A 22,638-nucleotide genomic window follows, 5' to 3' on the forward strand; every position below is an offset into this window, starting at 1 on the left:
AGTATTCTGATCCATTGAAACTTCAAACTCCACATAAAAGATCATTTATTTTTCATTACATCTACAGATACGAACAAGTACAATTCATCAGCCACACACTATAATATATTACAAGGTGTGCTAATAATAATCCACAATATTTAATAATATTTACTTCTGACTTCCTTCTCTTAAATTACCAATAAGACATTTCTATATTTACAAACACATACTTACATTTTAATAGGAACTTTGGTTTCTTTCAGAGAAATATAAAAATCTCCTACTTGGTTTATTTACACAATGTATATACAATGAGATCAATAAATTAAGAGAGACAAAGAGATCATTCACAATATCAAGGAAAATAAGGAAATGATTCTTACTGGTTCATTTTCAAATAATGCTCATTTGATCCTATTCTTTATTTCTATTATTTATATTTTTGTAACAAATTACGCAAACAAATCTATCGCAATATAATTCCTTCCGAGCAGAAAGTTTAGATATTGACAAGCAATGCTTCAATATATCTCTAAAGCATGATTGTTCAATACAATATATGACCCACCCGACACTTACTAGGAGCTAGTACTCCGAAACAGGTCTGTCTGTGTCATCCCGACCAAATGAAATAATTTCAGCTTTTCATAAATATGAAATTACTAGCGACGAATATTCCAAAAGGAAGACGTTGCACAGGTGCCCGGTGGTTTTACTTCAGCTTTCTGCGCGTCATTAGCTGGGTAAGATGTTGTTGTTCCCTCAGATACCTGCCACCCGTAGCTACAAAGTCACAAGTCTCACAAGAGGCCCAAGAGTTTGGTATTTTTACCAGAACTTGGATGCCAACTCTCCCGAGTATATTATTCCATATATATTATTCCAGTATATTATTCCAACTCCCTCGCCGGAGAATGTGTTAGTGGAGTTGCTTCCGGACTTTGTCTGCAGGTGGCGCAGTGGTACATCCTACTGAATCAACTGCAGGAATCAATTTTGTTTGTTCGAGATGTTCAGGGTTCACTCCGTCTGAAATGACCATCCCGATTGTGATGAAGAGCTAGGACTCCGAAGCCGGTCTGTCGGTGGTTATCCCAACCAAATATTGCAAATGCAATGATACATGGAGCAAAGTTTCATTGGATGCCATGAATAATATCATTATTCTATAACCTTCTACCCTCTTATAGAAAATATAATTCGAATAAAAATATTTTCCACGATTTAAGACACATTTAGTAGCATTTATGAAAACTTCTCTGATTCAAATATTTTTCAATAGCCAAAGGCATTGTTATAACTAAATGAAGATAAATTATTTGAATAGACAACAATTGGAAACATATTATGACATCTAAATGTAGAAAAAGGAACAGAAATGGTATATTATGTAAAAATATAAGAAGTGCACATATACTTGTTATTTTGTGGTGAATATTAAAAAATAGGTCATAAACGTAAATTAAAAATCGTACATGAAGAATAAGAATTGGAACCCTTAAAATTCACAATACAATTGAAAATAGTATTCACAAGGCATAAAATTTAAGTGTAAAAAATCGTACGTTACATTACCAAATGCAATAACGTAGTGCGATCAAATACGCTTATTTTTCATTAACGTAGTACCAGTGAGTAGTATATGAAACTCAAAACACCATAACTTGTTACAGCTTGACTGTGTATATTAAACGTAATTGAGATAATGTCATTTTTAATTCCATAAAAATGATTTTCTCATCTCAAATTCGAAAATATTATTTTTGACTACTACATAATTTTCAACTTCTGCCAGGTTAGTTCAATCGGATCGAGATCACAATAGTAGAAAGGGTAACTTTTGCCATTTTGTCAATGCATATTTATATGCATTTGAAAATTTTTGCTAATGATGACTCAAGCTTCAGTCTCCACTAGGTCAGTGCTCAATTCTTTTTACTTTGATTTTTGACATGATTTACTTAGAAATACTCATGTTTTCCTGCAATGGTTTGAAGCGTGGATAAGAACTGTGTTTGAAAAATTTATTATATTTTAATATGTAATATATAGTTTCTACTTCATTTGGTTATTTGAGTTCAGTAGTTAATATCGAAAGGCTATAAAAAATTACTATTTATTGATTTCGAGCTTCCGGAATGTTTTATTTCCTTTTTCAAGAATATCTAAAATTAAAAAATGGATGCAAACAATTAATTAAAAGAACATATGAAAATAACTCGCCAAAATAAAGTTTGAAAATGAAATCACATGAATTTGCAAATATAAAGACCGATGAAAAATGAAAATTTTTGACAAATGTTGAATAATCTGTCATATCATCAGAGAAAATGGATCTGAATATAAATTTGGTCTTCATAGACCAAAATTTTTCATCTTTCATCTTTCTTTATGTTCGTAAGGTGAGACCTCGTTAGTTCTTAGCTCGCACAAGTTTCTCAACTTCTGAGAGTTGTCGTTCGTATGGGGGCGACAGCTGATTAACGGATAAAAACAGAAACGAACAGAATTCATGCAGTTTCATCTTTTTCAATAGTAGGAACCTATTTTTCAACATTCAAAAAACTCAGATGTTAAGATTTCACTGTCGCCAAAGAAATATATATGATTTTGAAGCTGAAATTGGTGAAATTAATATGCAGAATACATGTGCAGAGGTTAGGTTTTTGAGAGTATCTATGAATCTCTCTTGGAAATTCCATTGCCAACAATTATCTTCCAACTGAATTCTTTAAAATATTTCTTTATCAATTTACGATCTGTTTAAGAAGTGAAACAAATGGTGAATGTTTATTAACGGAAAAACAGATTTTAAACAGATGTTGAATATATTTTTAAACAGATCATGCCCAAGTCGAATCGAGACTCAGATATGGCATTTGCCTATGGGGCAATGCTCCAGGTGCGAAAGATATTTCCATTGTCCAAAAATGTATTTTGAGATGTATCGCGAGAGTTTCTAACACATAATCGTGTAGAGCTATTTTCAAAACATTTCGTGTTTTGACGCTTCCATGTCTCTTCATTTTCGAAACGTGTGTCCATGTTTTCAAAAATAAGAACATTTTTATTCGCAATTCGGATATTCATCCCTATCATTTTGGCCTCAAAATATTCAACAATCTCCCAGAAGAATTGAAGTATACAAATAAATTGTCTTCATTCAAAGATAAGTTGAATACCTTTTTAATGGAAAATTGTTTTTATAGTATATGTGATTTTATAAAAATTCATATGTGATTACCTATGTGTGATGTAAATTTCAGTGTGAGTATATTTTAACCTTTATATTTTTTTTATGTAAATTTTTATTTATTTTAATGTACTAATTCACCTGCCAATTGACAATTCCAATACCTACATGTGAGCCAAAACTGAAAATAAATATTGATTGATTGACTGATAATAAGATGATTATTAGTTTTATTTCACATTAAATGCTTAACACTAATGCAGCAAACTGATATAGCTGGGGCACTTTGGTGTCAATTGAAAAGAGAATGAAAAAATCATTGGAATATTCTGTATGCTTTGATGATGTTGGAATAAATTTTTTTAATATTAGAATATAAAAAAATTGAACTTTTCATCAGAGCGATAATTCATAGGTATTTTGAAGTGCTTTCCAGAACTAATGGATGAATTATATCAACTCTTCCACAGAAATATTTCAGGAAAACGCTTGATTTACATTTTCTGAATGTCATTTGCTCATCATTCAATCCCCTTCCCTTCATCCTAGCAAAGCGTCCTTGCGATAATTCAATCGATAGATTTTCAATATCGAATACAATACAAATACTTTGTCAGTTGACAATTAATGGTAATAGAACTAAATTAGCAAAAACAACAGTATTTATTCAATTTTTGAGAAATAATCATCGTATAAAAAGTATTTGACAGTGGTATTAACGAAGTCGACGTGCACTATGTATATGTTCACCATTATGGTTTAACTGAATTCTGTGCATGTGAATCACTTTTGTATTCGGAAACAATACCGCTGAAATAGGAAGTTCAGCTGAATATTGTTCCCCATCCAATGTTCCGTTAGGTAAAGAAATAGGTTCCAATAATTCGAGAACCCACTGTACTAGCCTGCACATTAAGCTTTTAGGAATGTTGTGTATGCACTTTCATTATCCAATACGGATTTTGAATCGCAGTTTGTGAACGGCACTTTTGTTTATTATTGGTACCAATCAAATGAAATGCCTCATTAGGGAAGACGATACGTATAATAGACCAAATATTTATATCAGAGAATGCTATCACTGCCTTAACTTAATTGCAATCGCGAACAAAATCATTATAGGTTATTTTTGTTACCAAATTGATGTTACGGATAAAATGCATGCTTATGAAGAAGTCTGGAAACTATTTTCAACAAAAGACATGAAAAGTGACCTCCAGGAGAGTTGAAAGTGGATTTTCTTTCAACACTGGTTTCATTAAGAGCTCGAATATTTTTTCAATGCAATTAACCGTTAAATGCGATATTGGCGGATGATTTTTAAAGAATATCCTTCATGCATCTGACTTCCATTTCCAAACACAATCTACATTAAAACATCGATTCTCTTGGTTTACCTCAATCGTGAGAAGATAAGAGTCTAAATCCTATAAATTGTGAATAACATAAATAATAAACCAATGAATAGTTGCTACGATTTTGTTTTCACATGCTACCTACTTGCACTAACACTTTCATTTGAGTACATTTTGAGAAACATCTTCCTCACTATCAAGTTTTCACAAGGGATGTCTTGACTTTGAATTTTTGAAGTTTTGTTTGAAATGTGTTTTTCCGTTAACGAGCTATCGCCTCCTTACAAAAAACAACCCTCATAAGTCGGAACTTGAATAATTTGAGGATCAACAAGATCGTACCTTTTTGCGATTTCTAGCATGACTCAGACGATACGTAGTGATCATCGATCATCCCACAGTTGGGATCGAACCAACGTTCAGATAGTGGTTGATTCGTAGAACTAACCACTTATGCTAACAACCTAGTAACGTCTGATATATGCTTTTGAATAATTTTGTGAACGATTTTCTAACATTCATTCTTTACTTTATAACTCCCGAATAACTGCTTATTATGCAGCAGTATATTGTGTAATATCGAGTTAGTATATGCATTATCGATTATATTTTTGAATATTCCCAAAATTCATTGGTTCTTCCACATTCTAGATTAACCAATCAAAGAAAATCAGTGATTTTCTTGAAGAATTACCTGAGTATGCATATAATTTATCCTACATATAGAATTTATTATTTTTAAATGTCCTTTGTTTATGCTTTGCCTTCAAATAAGGGGTGCCTGAAATGAAATTTGAATTGTATTAACGCCATTGTAAGCAAAAAGTTCAGCGAGAAGTTATTACACATTTCTTATTGATTGGGAAATTTATAAGCTATAATTAAACTATAGAAAGGGGCCCGTTCCTAAATGACTAGTGATATTACGAATCAAGTAATAACTATGTGGCGTCCAAAGAAATTTCCACAGGCGAAGGACAATAGCTGTAAAGACTCATAATTGCATTTTTAATTTCTTATATGAAAACATCAGATAGCTTCTCGTCAATTGAATTTAAATACTTCATTTTGATATATTACCACATTCAAACATTATTGAAATTTCGAAATCAGTACATATTAACGTCAGTTGATTATCTTGCAGAAGTAGAAATTATACTCAATACTATGAAATCATCCTATATGATCAAAATATAGAGAACAATGTTTATGAATGATTTTGTACTTCAGAAAAAGAAGTTGAGTAACTACATTAAATATGAAATTCATGAAGTTGGGAAGTATTTGAGAAAAACCACCGGCAACACTTCATATTGGGAAAAGTGAAAGTCGAAAATGATGTTTGCCTCATAAACTACAAAATCATGAATGTTCTCTTTCTTGATAAGAACATACTTTTCAATCATTATTTGTTATTTCACAAGTGACTATCGTATACAACAAATGGGATTTGTTACAATAACTAACAGCTATATACATTTTGAATCGTATACATTTATGGAAAATTAGGGGAATTGCTATGGAACATTTCCAAAATCTTAAATCTAATAATAAAAAAATTAATTTACATTCAGTTTCTTCATTGCGGAGTATTTACAAGTTTCGTATTGGATACATCACAGATTTAGACCATGCCTTTGGACATCATACGTACAGTATTTTTCAGGGCTTGCCTTTTATTACAAAACCAAATTCGTATAACTTCTCTTTCGTATCCTAATTGATGAGCCAGACCGGTTATTTCGGTACCTGGAATGTTAAAATAAATTGAACAATACCATAAGACCATTATTGTAGCTTCCATTATTAATCAATACAATGGGGAATATTTCTCCTGACGAAAATCAAGTAGTTTTCATAAAAGAGCTCTAAAACAACGCATTTTAAACTTATCTTTTCAACCTTTTTCTTTAAAAAATTATTTATATACTTAAAAAAGAGGAATGAAATGCATTCACTATTTAAAGGGATTCGTTTGTATTTCACCATTTGGCAACATCGGTTATAGCTAATAAAGGACAATGAATCTGTTACCTGTATGAGACAAACAAAGATGACATATTTCAGAGGCATGCTGTTCTGTTTACTTATGTTCCGAGTTCCGAGACATTCTGTGACATATGAGTTTTTGTGCACCTAACCTATCTTCCTCTATATAAATAAATAGCAGAACAACTGTTATTCATGTGGCTTGTGGAGGTGGTATTGAACCATAATTTATATTTTGCCTTAATTGTTGATTCATAAAGATAATTTTTCTTTTTTAAAGTAGAATATCAAGGTACGTATAAATTATTTCAACTTGATATAGGCGCTGTGAATTAGAAACAAATCCCTTTAAAAATTGAAACCCAACATTTGAAACATCAATTTGAATAATTTTTGAAGTGAATTTGAAAAATTCATGAATCAAACTCAACTTCATTATGTTCAAACTTGCATTTGCTGTAATAACCCAAATTGAGGAACATTCCCCATTGGAAAAAAGACGGGATTGAAAAAAGGGATTTTCACATGTTTGGAAATCCCATATAAACGATGAAGTCCAAGATCCAAGGACAAACAGATACACGCTATTTTAGTAAAGCCAATATTTCAACATTTTAAAGGTTGTTTAAAAAGTTTTGTCCATTTAAGTGTCATGTATTTCTGTAGCTTCATAATTTTAATAAATATTTATTTTAAATATTACTGGATTTTTTCCCAACACCAAATCGTTATTTTTAACACCTCGACACGTGTTTCGATCACCAAGTGATCATTTTCAATGGGGAAGATGAGTTTTAATCTTCCTCTTTGAAAATGATCACTTGGTGATCGAAACACGTGTCGAGGTTTTAAAAATAACGATTTGGTGTTGGGAAAAAACTCCAGTAATATTCATTACTACACCAAAGGTTCCAAACAGTGCATCATAAGTAAATATTTATTTTTCTGTGTCGAGGTATACAGGGCGTTCCAACGAAAACTCGACCCCAGCCCCTATAAGTCAGAAACGGACGTGTACTCAAAAATTTCAAAGAACACTTCAATTTTAATTTCTAGAGGGACTAATTTTGATATGGAAATCATACCCAAAACATCACTCTCCTGCGGTCAGTAACTTCCCTCCCTATTTTTTTTATAGCATGGGGGGTCGAGTGATACACCATTTGAAAGGTCTTTTGTCCCTCTATTACGTCTGTAATTTTTTTCGAAATTGGTTCATTTGTTATTGAGAAATTAAATGTTGAACGTTTTATTTAAGAAAAAACAGAGAATTTGCTGTCGTTCATTTTAATGAGAAAATCAACAAAAAATATTATCAGTGGAAACAAAAACAACGAATACATTGTTCCACACGACCTCCACCTAGTTCCATAACTTAATACAGTCTACTTTCGAAAGCGTTCCGTACATTATTCAAGATGTCCGGAGTTAGCAATAGGCATTCCCGGACAATTCTCTGTCGCAGGTCTTCTAGTTTTGTTGGCTTAGTAGAGTCCACTTTCGACTTCAGATGTCCCCACAGAAAGAAGTCCATCGATGTGAGATCAGGTGATTCAGCTGGCCATTCAACTGGACCCCTTCTGCCGATCCAATGCATTGGAAAACGTTCATCCAAAAACTCAAAAAAAATCTCACCGAAAATAAAATGTGGGGGTGCACCATCCTGCTGGAATGTTATTTCATTTTCTACTAAATTGTCATCATTTTCTGAAATTTGTGTAGGTAATCATAGGATCCACGCAGTATCGGAATAGATTTAAGTATGTGTCTCCACTGAGATTACTTTCAATGAAGAATGGTAAAATAATATGATTACCAAAAATGCCGGCCCAGACATTCAGTTTTTGTGGAGTTTGTGAATGTGTTTACATCACCAAATGAGGATTCACATCGCTCCAGTAACGACAATTATGCCTATTCACTTCACCATTCAACATTATTGTATAATAGGTTTGGGTTATTTGTCAATTTCTCGCTGAACACCCACAAAACTGAAGTCGAATATCAGGACCATCTTCGTTAAATTCCTGAAGAAGTGTCATTTTGAAAGGATGGAATTTGTAGACTTTCAAAATCCGAAAAACACGAGTAGCTGATACACCAGACGCTCTAGCTCAGTGGTTCTTAACCGGTGGTCCGTGTACCACTGGTGGTCCCTGGAAGCATCCCATAATAAATATGTTAGACGAGTCGACACGATACAATACAACCCATCGCTAAAATGTTTGAAGAAGAGTTACTATTTCCTCAAGAACTTGAAACGAAGAGTCAATGTGCAGATGTTATGAATTCAATAAGTCAATATATGGAAAAACATGGACTTATGTGGGAACGGCTTGCGGGATTTTGTTCGGACGGTGCTCCTGCTATGCTTGGTTGTCGCTCTGGTCTTGCAGCATTGATAAAAACCAAAAATCCGTTTGCAATTACGACACACTGCGTTATTCATCGTCAAGTACTAGCTGCCAAGACGCTTACAGAATGCTTTGCTTTGACGATGAAAATAGCTAAAAAATTAATAAATTTCATTGAAAAGAATACACTCAATACTCGTCTCTTCAAACAATTATGTTCTGATATGAACTCTGAGCATGAAACTTTGCTTTTCCACACGGAAGTGTCTTGGCTTTACAAAGGAAACATGTTATTGAGATTGTACGAACTAAGAGAGGAAGTTAAAATATTTTAACTAACAAGGAAAACAAATAGTTGTTGGATCAGTTCTGCGAGTCCAAATTTCAAATACATTTTGCTAATTTTTTTTGCGCAACTGAATAAATTGTACCTTCTACTGCCAAGGTCGGCAAATTTGAAGTTGCACCGATGATATGCGTTTGAGTTTAAGTAACACTGAACCAAGGATTCAGAATTCAGTAAAGAGTATTCAATCACAGAAATCGCATTAACAATTTTTGTTAGAGTTACAGATTCTACCTAATGACTAAAGGACATTAAATAATTTTATGCGTATTTTATTTATAGATGAATTAGAACAACCATTCCATTTATTTACTGTACTGTATTTATTTGTAGTTATCGTAATGTACTCTATATTAACTACAAACTAATTAACCAACTTGGTGGTCCATGACCTGACAGAAATTTTGTCAAATGGTACCGCATGACTATTTAAGAACCACTGCTCTAGCTACTTGTCTGATAGATTGTCGATTATCCATTTGTACATGTCCTGAAACTGCAAATTCAACTCCGTCATTTCTGACAGGACGAGATACTTTACGTTTTCTGTTGTGAACAGAACCTGAGGTTTGAAACATACCCATTAACTATTTAAGTATTGTTATCTGGATGATTCGCAGCAGCTTTATCAAATTCATTATTTCGATAATAGGTTGCAACAATTTCTATTTCTTCAGTGGAATAAACCATGTTGGAACACAGTGAACAAGGATGACTGAATAATAATTCGTGAAGAAGTGACTGTGGACAACTATCTACGTTTTGTTCTGCGACAACTAGATTCAACAAGAACTACTAGTGCAGAAAAAACTAACAGTATTGTCCATTTCAATACGTTAACTGCAAAGTAAATGAATTTCACAAATCTAGAAGACATGCCACAGAGAATAGTTCGGAAATGCCGATTTCTGACTCCGGACATCTTCAATAATGTAAGGAACGCTTTCGAAAGTAAACTGTATTAGGTATGAAACTTGTTGGAGGTCATTTTGAACACATTATCCATGGATTGTATTGCCATTGATATTTTTTGTTGATTTTTTCATTAAAATGAACTACAGCGAATTTTCTGTTTTTTCTTCAATAAATCGTTCAACATTCAATTTCTGAATAATAAATGAACTAATTTCGAAAAAAACACAGAATAAATAAAGGGACAAAAGACCTTTCAAATGAAGTATTACTCGACCCCCCATGCCATTGAAAAAAATAGGGGAGTAGTTGCTGACCGCAGGAGGGTGAAGCTTCAGGTATGATTTCCATAACAGAATTAGTTCCTCTGGAAATAATAATTTATGACTTGGTGATTGAAACAGGTGTCGAGGTGTTAAAAAAAACGGTTTGGTGTTAAGAATAAAATCCAGTAATATTTGTTACTACACCAAAAGTTTCATATAGTGGATTACAAGTACTGTTTATTTCAATCCAAATTTCAAATTTTTCTCTCTTTTCAGCTTTCCAAGCACTTCGATAACTTTGTCACCAGTTGAACCTTCGCCAATCAGGACCAGGCAAAAATTGCCGTCGTCGACTCATCGAATCCCCATTTATTCAGATTGAATTCAGATATCACAGTTTAAATTAGATTCATAAAAACACAAAAAACTTTTTTGAAATAACCTAATAGTATTGTTAGGGAACCGGTTTTGACTTCTTGCATTCAAGACGTTTACTCATTACTACTAATACAGGAATCTGTCTTTGTGTGACCAAATCGGTTGTTTTCATGCAAAAGGTCGAAACAAAAGTATAGGGGAGACCGGGTACAAAAGTAACAACGTGTCGAAAGTAACAAATGCTCTCTATATTTATCCAATGGACGAACACCGCTTTACCGCCGCACACTGGGGCCAAATATACTAATTGTTGGCAGGAACTCCAAAAAGGAAAACAAGCAATCGGAGTCAAATAAAGTTGAATAGTGTCTGCATGCGAGACAATACGCCTGCTAGATCTGGAGCCCAGATCTAGCAGGCGTTCTGTTCAACTTGATTTGCCGTTAGCTATTTTTCCAGCTGTGTAAGTTGTCAAACCATTGCATCGTAAATTTGATTTTGACATGGAGTCTTTATACACAGGTTAGTCTATTGACTCATGATAATAGATTATTTGATATGCAAGCAATTTTGAAAGTATTACCAAAATCACTAAGAGGATTAATTTTTTTTAATAATTCAAAGTTCAATTATGATTTTAGTTGTAATTAGAGCAAATCATGTTTCCAATTATCATTTCCAAATGATCTTTGTAGCATGTAATCACATAATTACAATAAAAATGTTGCACGTATTTGCTCTATTTAAAGAAAATATCATTTAAAATTAACAATACCAATTGTCAGTTTGAGAAATATCGTTTTTTGTTATTTCTAGGAGCGGGTTCCTCAGAAATATGTATAACTAGAAGGGAATTATTCAATAAAATGAATGGTTCTGATGGTTATTCAAAATTAGAAGAGTGAGTGCTTTGAAAAATTTCGTCGAAGTGCATACGAAGTGTCAAAGGCAAGATTTACCTGCACTTCATGAAAAAATTTCGTTCTTTGCCCAAACAACTCCGACGCGAGGGAAGGAGTACAACTGCTTTCAAGTCTTATAGTGTACCCAAAAAGCGACAACTCACAGGAGCAGATGTTCTGGCTATGTATGTTGAAGCTGAACTGACAAGACACCAAAATAATATAATAAGAGAGCAAGATAAGGAGATATTTCTATCTTATAAGAAGATCCAAGCGGCGAAAAAGGAATGTTATCCTAATAAAGACAGCATTATAGTAACAGATACTTCTGCCGAAGTACAACTGCAAGTTCTTCTCAATCATACCGCTTCACGCCTCCTGGATGCTCAGCACGCAGTTTTGAGTAGCAAGACCTTTCAGAAATTGATTTTAATTTGTAAGTGGGGTTTTGATAGATCAGCACAAGCAGAATATAAACAAAATTTCGACAGTGATCTAAATGCCAGAGATGCAAATATTTTCATTTTCTCTCTGGTACCTATTAGACTTATATCGGAAAAAACCTCAGAACAACAGGAAATTATTATTTGGCAGAACACAACACGGTACTGTAGACCAATAAGATTTCAGTTCCAACATGAAACCCAAGAATTATCCAGATGGGAAAGAGAATATATAGATGCACGAATACAGCAATTGCGGCCACTGACATATGAATTCAATAACACCCATATTGAGGTAAATTTCAAATTGCTACGCACAATGGTTGACGGCAAAGTGTGTAATGCACCCACGGAAACTACATCAACACAAAGATGTTTTATCTGTGGTCTCACATGCAAATATTTTGATAATATTAAAAAAAATCTATTTTGCAACCGAGCTGGACACAAGTAGATTGCAACTTGGCCTACCTGTGCTTCATGCATGGATACGGTTTTTCGAATGTCTACTACACCTTGCATATAAACTACCGTTGAAGATATGGCAGGCCCGTGGAGAGAAAAACAAGCAAATTGTAGCGACTACAAAAAAAGATATTCAAAATCACGTCCGACATGAGTTATGTTTATTGGTAGATAAACCAAAGCCCGGTTTTGCAAGTACTAATGACGGAAATACTGCAAGGCGCTTTTTCAATAATCTAGATATATCAGCAAAAATACCTGGTGTTAATATTGATATAATAAAACGCTTCAAAATAATTCCACAAACCAAATCAAGTGGATATGAAATATATGTGGAGAGCTATCAAATGTATGCTCTATAAAAGGCAAAACGCAAGATATCACGTACTGCAACGAACGAAGATGTCCCTCACTTGCTCCTCATAACATCTGATATTTTTATCACCAGCATGAGAAAAGTACCCAAGAAGAAAGCAGTATCGCTCGAAAAAGATGTATTGTTTTTAGTGAAGGAACCAGACGTGGGTATCTCACAAGATAACGACAGCAGCGAATCATTGATGAGTAATAATTTCGACGAATCGCTATGAAAATGAATATTTGTGTGAAATGAATAATTTGACCCTTCACTGACAACATGCAAATAACAAATACCAATCTAGCACCACTATCCAATGTGACATTCTTTCCGAAAAACATGGGTACAAAAGTAACATGGTACTTTTGTCCCCGTAATTATTTAATTATCTATCATATTTAATGTGTGTCTTTACTTCAACAGAATGCCGCAACAACGCATAAGAACTACTGAACGAGGAACTACCGACACGGAAGTGTATCAAAAAGCTGCTGAAGAGCATTTTAAAGATGGTGCAAAAACTAGAGGCCTGGCAAAAAATATAATGCTTGCCATGTAACATTATATACATTTATAAAAAAACTAAAAGCAGGAAATACTAGCGCAGTTGTGGGCTACCGTTGCGTCAACCGTGTTTTTATTAACAATGAGGAAAGTAATCTACGCGACTATTTAATTGAGTGCTCTGCAGTGTAGTTTGGGCTATCTCCATCTGAAGTACGTAAAGTGGCCTACGAGTTAGCGATTGAAAATGAAAAAACATTTCCTGAAAAGTGGCACGATAGTCGAACAGCGGGTAAGGAATGATTGACGGGATTTTTAAAACGACAACCGAGCCTGCCTTTTATATGTCCTCAGGCAACACGTCTGTCGCGGGCTTCAAGTTTCAACGAGCATAATGTGAGTACATTTTTTGTTAACTTGCTGAGGTAATGAATAGATACCAATTCGAGCCAAAGGATATCTGGAATATGGACGAGACAGGGGTGAGTACTGTCCAAAAACCTAGAAAAATTGTAGCTCAAAAAGGAATTAAACAAGTGGGTGCAGAGCGTGGAAGGTTAGTAACTGTTGCTGTTGCCATCAATGCTCAAGGAGGACACATCCCGTCTTTTTTCGTATTCCCACTGAAACGATTCCGAGACCACATGATACGCGAGAGTCCTATTGGTTGTGTTGGAGCTGGCAATGCTAGTGGATGGATGCAGGATGCATAATTTTTACTGTTTCTACAACATTTTAAAAGACAAGTTGAGCCCATCAAAAATGCTTGTTATTGCTCGACAACCATGCATCGCATATATCGATTCAAGCTCTAGATGTTGGTAAAGGAAATGGAATAGTACTTCTATCGTTCCCACTCCATTGCACACACAAACTTCAGCCTTTGGATAGAGCAGTATTTGGACCACTTAAGAAAATGATAAACACCGCTACAGACAACTGGATGCGAAATCATCCTGGTCGAACGATGATTATTCATTACATTCCTGAGATTGTTAGAGAAGCATTTTCCCTTTCAGTCACTAATAGAAATGCAATTGCTGGATCTACCTGTACCGGCACAAGTCCATTTGATAGGAATATGTTTCTGCTATTGACTACGCTAATGACTGTGACTGACCGGCCGTTACAAGTTAACAGACAAATTCCGCCAAATGATGTGTTGACTAGTTCTGACGCAATAGCATCCATTCAAGTTGATCCAAGTACTACAGCTGATTTTCTTCCAACATCAATTAACCTATCTGTTCACCATAGAGATAGCACTGATTTGTCAAACAATAATGACAAACCACCGGTTGTTCAAAATATACTGGACCCGATCTCTGCTGACACTGATCCTCTGTTAGCTAACTCAATTTTTGGTCAAAGATCCAAATCACCAGTGGTAGGACATAGCGAGCTGCATAATACAACTTCTACCCAGCTGTATAATTTCTCACCCAAAGATCTTAGACCTTTACCACAAGCGGGTCCGAGGACTGAAACAAATAAAGGTCGTAAAAAACGTAAGACTGCAATTCTGATGGATACTCCGGAAAAAAACTTAATCGAACAAGAACACCAACAACGAAATAAAGCCAAGAAAACGGTACTGCAAACTAATACTAGAGAAGGTAAGAGAAAATGATATATGCAAAAGAAAAGGGAAAAGGAAAAATGACAAAAAGGCACCAAAAGAAAAGGAAAATAAATCTGACGACGAAGATTGCTTTTGTCTTGTCTGTTTAGAAACTTTTGGCAATAGTCGACCAAATGAAAAGTGTATACAATGTATTGAATGTCAAATGTGGTCCCACGTGGAGTGCGTGGGTGATGATAAGAATTATGCGTGCCATAATTGCGATTCTGAGTGAGAGAATAATGACTGAGTTATACAAGTTTGAGTTTAAAAGAATGATTAACATCATACTTAATTAATCTCATTACTTAAACTAAGAATACTTTTTATTGATTTGTTTTTTTTAATATATAATTTTTGAAAATTCAAAATACAGAAGTTGATTTGTTTTATTATTATGATTATTGTTGATTTACCATGTAGAATATTGGATCCATTACCAACCCCTAGTCTTGTTACTTTCGACCTGCCTACGTGGTCAAAAGTAACAACTAACGTTTTTTTTTTCAATTAATGTTATTCATATAAAACACATCATAATATAATAAATCGAGTTAATAGTGTGAATTACATAGACTGAATTTATACATGGTTATATTAATTTGATAACAACAGTAACATCCACCCAGAAATCAAAGTAAAAGTACAAAGCGTTACTTTTGTACCCGGTCTCCCCTACTTAAGCACCAAGAAGTGCTATCGAATGAAAGTCACAAACGTGAATAACACAAAAAATCATTATACTGTACGTATCAGTTAAAAATAAAAGTCCCCAATCAACATAGTCTTCAAAATACGAGTATGTAGAAAATAAAAAAAAATCTACTCGTAGAAGCTTAAATTATTCTCATTTTGGAAAATAATCAATTGTTTGAAAACAGTTCATATTATTTGAGAGGGTATTATTGATATTCTCTTAATAACCTCTCAATATAAATATCGATAAGATTCTCATAACAACTGATTCTCATTACTGTGATTGGAAGCGGCAAACATTAAATTCAACAAACCTGATGGGTGGGTATTCCGTTCAAAATGGGCGTTAAGTAATTCCAAAGCTTGCGGAGTGAATGAAGTTCTTCTTTTCCTTTTTTTAGATGGTTCAATTCCTATGAAGTCAGTCAGGTGATTCTGTCCACTTTTATACCTGGAAAAACTTCGCAAAATCATCTTCCAACTCGAACAGTTAGCAAGGAATTCTAATAGAATTTGGGTCAAATAGTTTTTTGAACAAACTAAATGAATTCAAAATCGTTTTATTTTCGATAATGAAATGAGTCAATAATATTTATTCTCTTTCAAAAGGATTCAACTCCTAACAGAATCATTCTCATAGTGAACAATAATGACCACTGAATTAAAAAATTGAACTGGTTCTAAAACATCAAGTTAGCCCATATTAATGATAATAATAATGATAATAATAATAATAATAATAATAAGGTTTATTCGCAGTAAACAACATATACATACATAAAAAAGTTCATTTAAAATTACAGTAACTCATTAAATCGGGATAAGTGGTGAATAAACACGGATAAAACACAGAAATAGCTGCAAAAGTTACTTGTATATGTGTATATGAAGGAATTACAAAATAAGTTCGATATAATAGTACAAGTACCCAATATAAAGTCGAAATTATAATTATGGTGAAATCTGGAGTTTGACATAATTGATAAAAATATGTAATATCTAACACCTAAGTATCTTTGTATCAAAACAACCACGATACTATTATTCACATTCTAATTCTAAGGTTTTTTCTCAAATCAGTTATATTTAAGTCACAATCCAGTTAATTTTACATTTTCGGGGTAACGTCGTTTAATACTGGATAACATGGCATATAGACACAGTTACTTGTAATCAGTTGTATTAGGTGTAATTCCGTCTTTTTTTATCTCTATAGTTTTTGTTTGAAAATTGTATTGATTATTGGTCTATTACTGACAATCCACTTTATTATTTTTTTTGAATAACTCATCAACACATATATTTTTTAGCTCATTTGGTAACAAAGTATATATTCTTCTCTATTCTCTTCTGGTATTGTAAGTATGTTCATGAGGGGTGAGTTGAATTTTATTAGCTTTGACATAAAGTAAAATTTTATCAACAAATACTTGTCTCACATCTCTACATTGAGATTCATTATAGAGTGAGTCAGAAGAAAATGTCAGCTTTTTGCTATACATAATTTTCAGAACCCATCTCTGCAAAACCTGACCTGAAGCAATCATTGACCCTGCCCCAGTCCAAAATCCCATAGGATAGTAATGACTCTATCAAGGAAGAATTAACAGTTTTCAACTGGTTAATGTTCAAGAAATCCTTCAAATATTTGAATTTGGGTTAAAAGCCTATTATTTTTCCTGATATTTGTTTTGTTTGCATATTCCACTTCATATGTTGATCCACAATGATTTCTAAATAGTTTATGTTGTCACCTTCCTTTATTCAAGAGTCTAGTCCTACATTCAAACGCCCAAGATCTGGTAAACCAGAAGCATTATAATCCAATCTAGAAATGAACCCTGTTGAGGACAATGATTCTTGTAAAATATTTCATATACATATGTGGAACAGAAAGTAACCCCATCAACAGAATAAATGTTCAAAATCATTGGTTACTAACCTATCTTCAGCCTCTTTCATCCATCTCTCCAAAACTGGTTTGATCTTCTGGGCACTTTTGGGAGTGATATCGAGCTTTTCAAACCTAAATAGAAAAAAGTAGAGGTTTTATCGTTGAAAATGTTTATATAATCATTTGAATTTCGGCTCAGGACACTAGCATACTAAGAGAAAAAATGTGTATCACTCAATTGTTTTGAATGCCAGTGCCCTGGCGAAAAACATCAAAACGGGCAAAGACAGAACTAGCGAACTGGTTGTTTTTTCCCACAAAAAATCCATTAAAGTAATAAAATATATGAATTGGGATTAAGACTATGAAGTATCCTACTGACGAATTTCTTATTGCGGTGAACTGTAACTTAGTGTAACAAGATCACTGATAAGTATCGAAATGTGATTCATGAATGTAATATTTGAATTATTTCTGATCCACAACATGACTTGCGAAGTTTTTTCAGAACATAGAGTGATGTGAGTGATGGAAATGATAAAAGTACATGATAGGACATTTACCTAGAGACAAAAAACTATAAATTCGTTGAATAACATTGGGTTTCATTTTCTCTGATTCAATGATGTTGTTACTGTTACCAATAAATGACGTTTTTTGAATAAAAATTCGACAGTAGGATACTATCTAGATTGTTTTTTTTCGTAAATAAAGGTAAATAACGTACATTGCTTGCTGCTGTGTGGAAAGTTGCGCGGCGGCAAACATCTGAGAAGCCAGGGCACTGGGAACAAACCATAACAATTACTTACGTGATAATGCTGGATAAATGAGGGTGGTCAAAGGTGTTTCAAGATGCGCAACAAGTGATAATGAAATCAATGGTTGCTGACTCACTATTTTCAACACATATACATTTTATGCTAGATATTAGTGGAGACATCCTCACATAAATACAAGGTTTTTCACAATGTGGATCGAAAATCTATTGTAGAGAGAATTTTTTCAGTTTTGTAACTTGATAATACATGAGTAATGCATTTTTCAAATCAAACGAACACTTTGCGACAAAGTATTTATATGAAGGAGGAAAGCCTCTAAACTTCCTTCGATACTCCAGTCTATTAAATTTGCTTGTGATGTTTGGGTCTCCAATCAGATGGTCGGAACAGTAATAATCTGAAGAAGTTCTAATGTGAGCTTTGTGAGCATTGAAAAGTAGTAGGTATCTAAAGCTTTCTAGTTAGAAATATTTTCCAAGTTTCTATTCATGTAACGTGACTTGATACAATCACGTCACAATCACATATTGGTATCCAATTTGACACCAAAAAAATTACTCGTAGAATTGCCAAAGATGTTGTTGCTAAAGAAGAGCTTTGACATCTAATGTTCGGAAATCTAAATTGAAAGAATTGAAGAAAGATATTCCAGAGTTACTTAAGAGGAATGATCTTTGAATGAGCCATGAAATCGAAGTTTATATGATGAATTCTCATGCAAGACATGTTCAAAGACATTGTAATTGTCAAGCGAAACAGCCGTCTTTCGTGTTTGCATTACTTCAAAGATGGATGACAAATATAAATTCATCTGCTGTTTTGCTTCCGAAAATCATATTTATCATCAGTTACGATGTTGAAGCATTTCCAAATAATTCAGATCGTGATGAACTGAAAATTTTGTTCATGATTTTTAATACCACTGTTGATGAAGAGATATTTCATTACTTTTTTTTGTCTTCGATCAGATTTTTTTTATGGACGAAACACAAAAACTACAGGAAAACCCTTAAGGTGAACCAAGAAAGTAGTGATTCACATTGGATTTGAATCGCTGAAGATTATATCCATTTGGAGAACCGTTCTTAGGAAGTTTATTCTACGTGAACACAGTTCTCCAAATGAAAGAGTTCAGGAGCTGTGTAGTTCGAGGTGTACTGAGGTGAATACTTTCCGTGAAAGTATCTATAGAAGAAAGACACATCTCCAACCTTTCTTCGATGATCCAAACTATCAAGGTTGCAAGTGATATTCGCGTCTGGATTTCATCCAGCAGCTTCAGCTCCATGTAAGACTGTCACCAAAGGTAGGTTAAGAACCCCGATGCAATTTCGGTGGAGCAGTATGATAACAGATAATTCATAAGGTCCAGAAATTTTGTTGATGTTGAGCTGTATCTGTATTGATGTAATAGGACCGATAAGCAATATCCGGAATTGAGGAAATACTGGGTGTTGTTTTTCTTCAGGGATATGAATTGTTTAAAAAGTAAATTTGTTTTTTCTCTTGCCGTTGTTCCCGTTGAAAGTTGAACGATACGTTGTGTTAGAGATGGAACTGTCAAATTGATGAAATTGTGGCTAATGGCTTTTGCCACCGCATAAGTGTTTGAGAATAGTATTGGTATTGAAAGAAATTTGGGTGCGCTACAGAAATTCAATTTCTGAAGATGCTTTTTTCCTATTAATAGGTCAACAAAGGTATTTTCTGGACAAGCTATTGCATATAGGTCTTGTGTTCAGTCCAAAATTAGAAATTAGAATCATGTTTTGTTCAAATAGGTATAGTGATAATTTGAAAAATTAAAATAAATTGAAAACTTCAAAGTTACGGTAGATAGTTAATGTTTGGTTGAATTACTTTTTCTTGGAGCCCGAAGTGGGCATATTTATATTTGATCGCCAAACAGTACTGAAAGCTTTGAAGTCACATATTTGTGATTTCCCAGGAAATTGTCCAAAACATGAAGAATTTTGGAGATGAGAAATTGTTGAAATGAGGTAACACTGAAGCAAACTGTCTAGATATGAATACATTCTAGTGTTGAATAAAATGCTCTTAGAGCAAAAATAATAATGGTAATCCACTTTAACTCGCAGACTCGTAGAAACTTGTCTCGAAGAAAACTATTCAACTTGGCCAGAAGTCTCAACATCTCAAACTTACATCAACTTCAAAAGAAAATTTCATTACTTGGTATATTCAAATGACAATTTTCAGTTATTCGTCAATTTAACAAGACTAGTGATTTGTGTTTAATGTGCAGTGTCTATTTCAATAAAGAAAAGTCTAAATCGTCAAAGTAATCAGTGGTGCTCTATTTCTGAAGACTCTGTGTAATACACGTTAATGTCAGTTTATAACCAGAAGGAATGAATTCAATATTGATTTGTTTATACACTTTTAGGAAACCTGTATTATGCTTCTTTATTGAAAGGATCCTTTCCTATTGGAGATGTTGAACTTTTTGGTGTATGGAAGACTCAGTAATCTGTCGCCAAAAAAACTGACAAAAGTACAAAACAATATCATTTTGGAACATATTATTTGGACATATTATTGACCAATTCTCACAAATCTGGATGAATTTGAAAAATGATTGAGAAATTTGTCCCTAAAATTTTTCAAGAAAAGTGGTTTGAGTTTTTCTTTTCAATATTTATTGAGTATATATGTATAGAGTAGACAAAGTCTCAAACTGATTCGGAAACAGTTAGTTGAAGGGAAATTTATTGATTGTGTATCATGAAAAACTAGAATATATATTAGCATTAGCAAAATTAATACAACATAATAATCAATCATGGATATCATGAATCAATTGAAATGACATACCTATTCAGAACGTTTAACTACTCATATAGTAATTCCGGGTTATGGAAGCTTGTTCTATTAAATATTAAAATAGTATCACCTGTTGCATTTTATTCGGCCTTCGAAGAATGTTATATAATCCTACTGGAGAGAATTATTCAAATATGAATATCATATTTTATACATTAGCTGTAAGATGTGGATTTGTGGACTTGAACTGAATGTGATTAAAATATATCTTTATTCCAAGTCGAACTGAAATTATTTTATGTAGTTTTTCTTTTGACATTCATACGTGTTGAGCGAATTCAGAAATTTGAAATATTATTGGTATTTACATATATTAGATAAAATTTTTTATTTCATAACTATCTTCAGGATATGTATCTATCGTATACACATGAATGTATCTCTAAAAATTTATAAAATCGATGAAACTACTTAATTGAATAAAGTAAGAAGTCGATAGATGTTTTCAAAAACAAATTTCTCAGTCATAAATAATGCAATTTGAAAGATTTTGCTAGTTATTTTTGAATCTTTCAACCTTGTTCTTATCTTTAGAAGAAATAGGAAATGATGGTGGCAATATATGATGTTTAGAACAGATCAATTTGGAATCTCTGACACAGAATAAATTTACAAATTACTTTCCTACACACCAGAACTGCGACAATACAATTTGACAATCAAATTGGTATCTTCAGAAGCGCAGAAGGGCCACATATTTGTTTTATTTGTATTTTGTGAATTACGATTTTGAATCTCGAAATTTCGACTTTTATTTCGAAATTTCGACTTTAATCTCAAAATTTCGACTTTTATCTCGAAATTTTGACTTTTATCTCGAAATTTTGACTTTAATCTCAAAATTTCGACTTTTATCTCGACTTTATTTCGAAATTACGACTTTAAACTCGAAATTTCGACTGTATCTCTGTATGAATTTACAAATTACTTTCCTACACACCATAACTGCGACAATACAATTTGACAATCAAATTGATATCTACGGAAGCGCAGAAGGGCCACATATTTTTATCATTTGTTTGACTTTGAAGTCGAAATTTCGAGATTTATGTCGAAATTTTGAGATTAAAGTCGAAATTTCGAGTTTGAAGTCGTAATTTCGAAATTACGAGACTAAGGTCAAAATTTCGAGATAAAAGTCGAAATTTTGAGATTGAAGTCGAAATTTCGAGATTAAAGTCGAAATTTCGAGATAAAAGTCGAACCTTCGAGATTCAAAGTCGTAATTTCCAAGAAACAAATAATAAAAATATGTGGCCTTTCTGCTCTTCCGTAGGTATCCATACTAATCTATAATAAATAATATTTTGTTTTATATACAAAATTGAACTAGATTCATCAATTAGACTTTCGC

General features: G+C 33.2%; 1 protein-coding gene across 5 annotated transcripts in view; it reads right to left on the minus strand.

Moving 5' to 3' along the window:
* Positions 1–870: 870 nt before the first annotated feature.
* pdm3 (POU-domain protein pdm3) overlaps positions 871–22,638 on the minus strand; it is a 360,484-nt gene continuing 338,716 nt past the window's right edge. For 2 of the 5 annotated variants that reach the window (XM_074180183.1, XM_074180182.1), the window contains exons 9-12: positions 18,386–18,442; positions 17,707–17,790; positions 16,079–16,224; positions 871–6,279 (exon numbers count right to left, since the gene is read on the minus strand). In XM_074180183.1, coding sequence (XP_074036284.1) covers positions 6,155–6,279; positions 16,079–16,224; positions 17,707–17,790; positions 18,386–18,442 — 412 coding nt within the window. In that variant the 3' untranslated portion in view covers positions 871–6,154. The remainder of the gene's footprint in view (positions 6,280–16,078; positions 16,225–17,706; positions 17,791–18,385; positions 18,443–22,638) is intronic. The other 3 variants (XM_074180184.1, XM_074180186.1, XM_074180185.1) reach the window with 3 other exon arrangements.

Source organism: Leptinotarsa decemlineata, unplaced genomic scaffold (assembly GCF_025532065.1).
Source record: "Leptinotarsa decemlineata unplaced genomic scaffold, Ldec_3_MD MMD2_tig00026294_RagTag_RagTag, whole genome shotgun sequence".
In the NCBI taxonomy this organism is placed as follows: domain Eukaryota; kingdom Metazoa; phylum Arthropoda; class Insecta; order Coleoptera; family Chrysomelidae; genus Leptinotarsa; species Leptinotarsa decemlineata.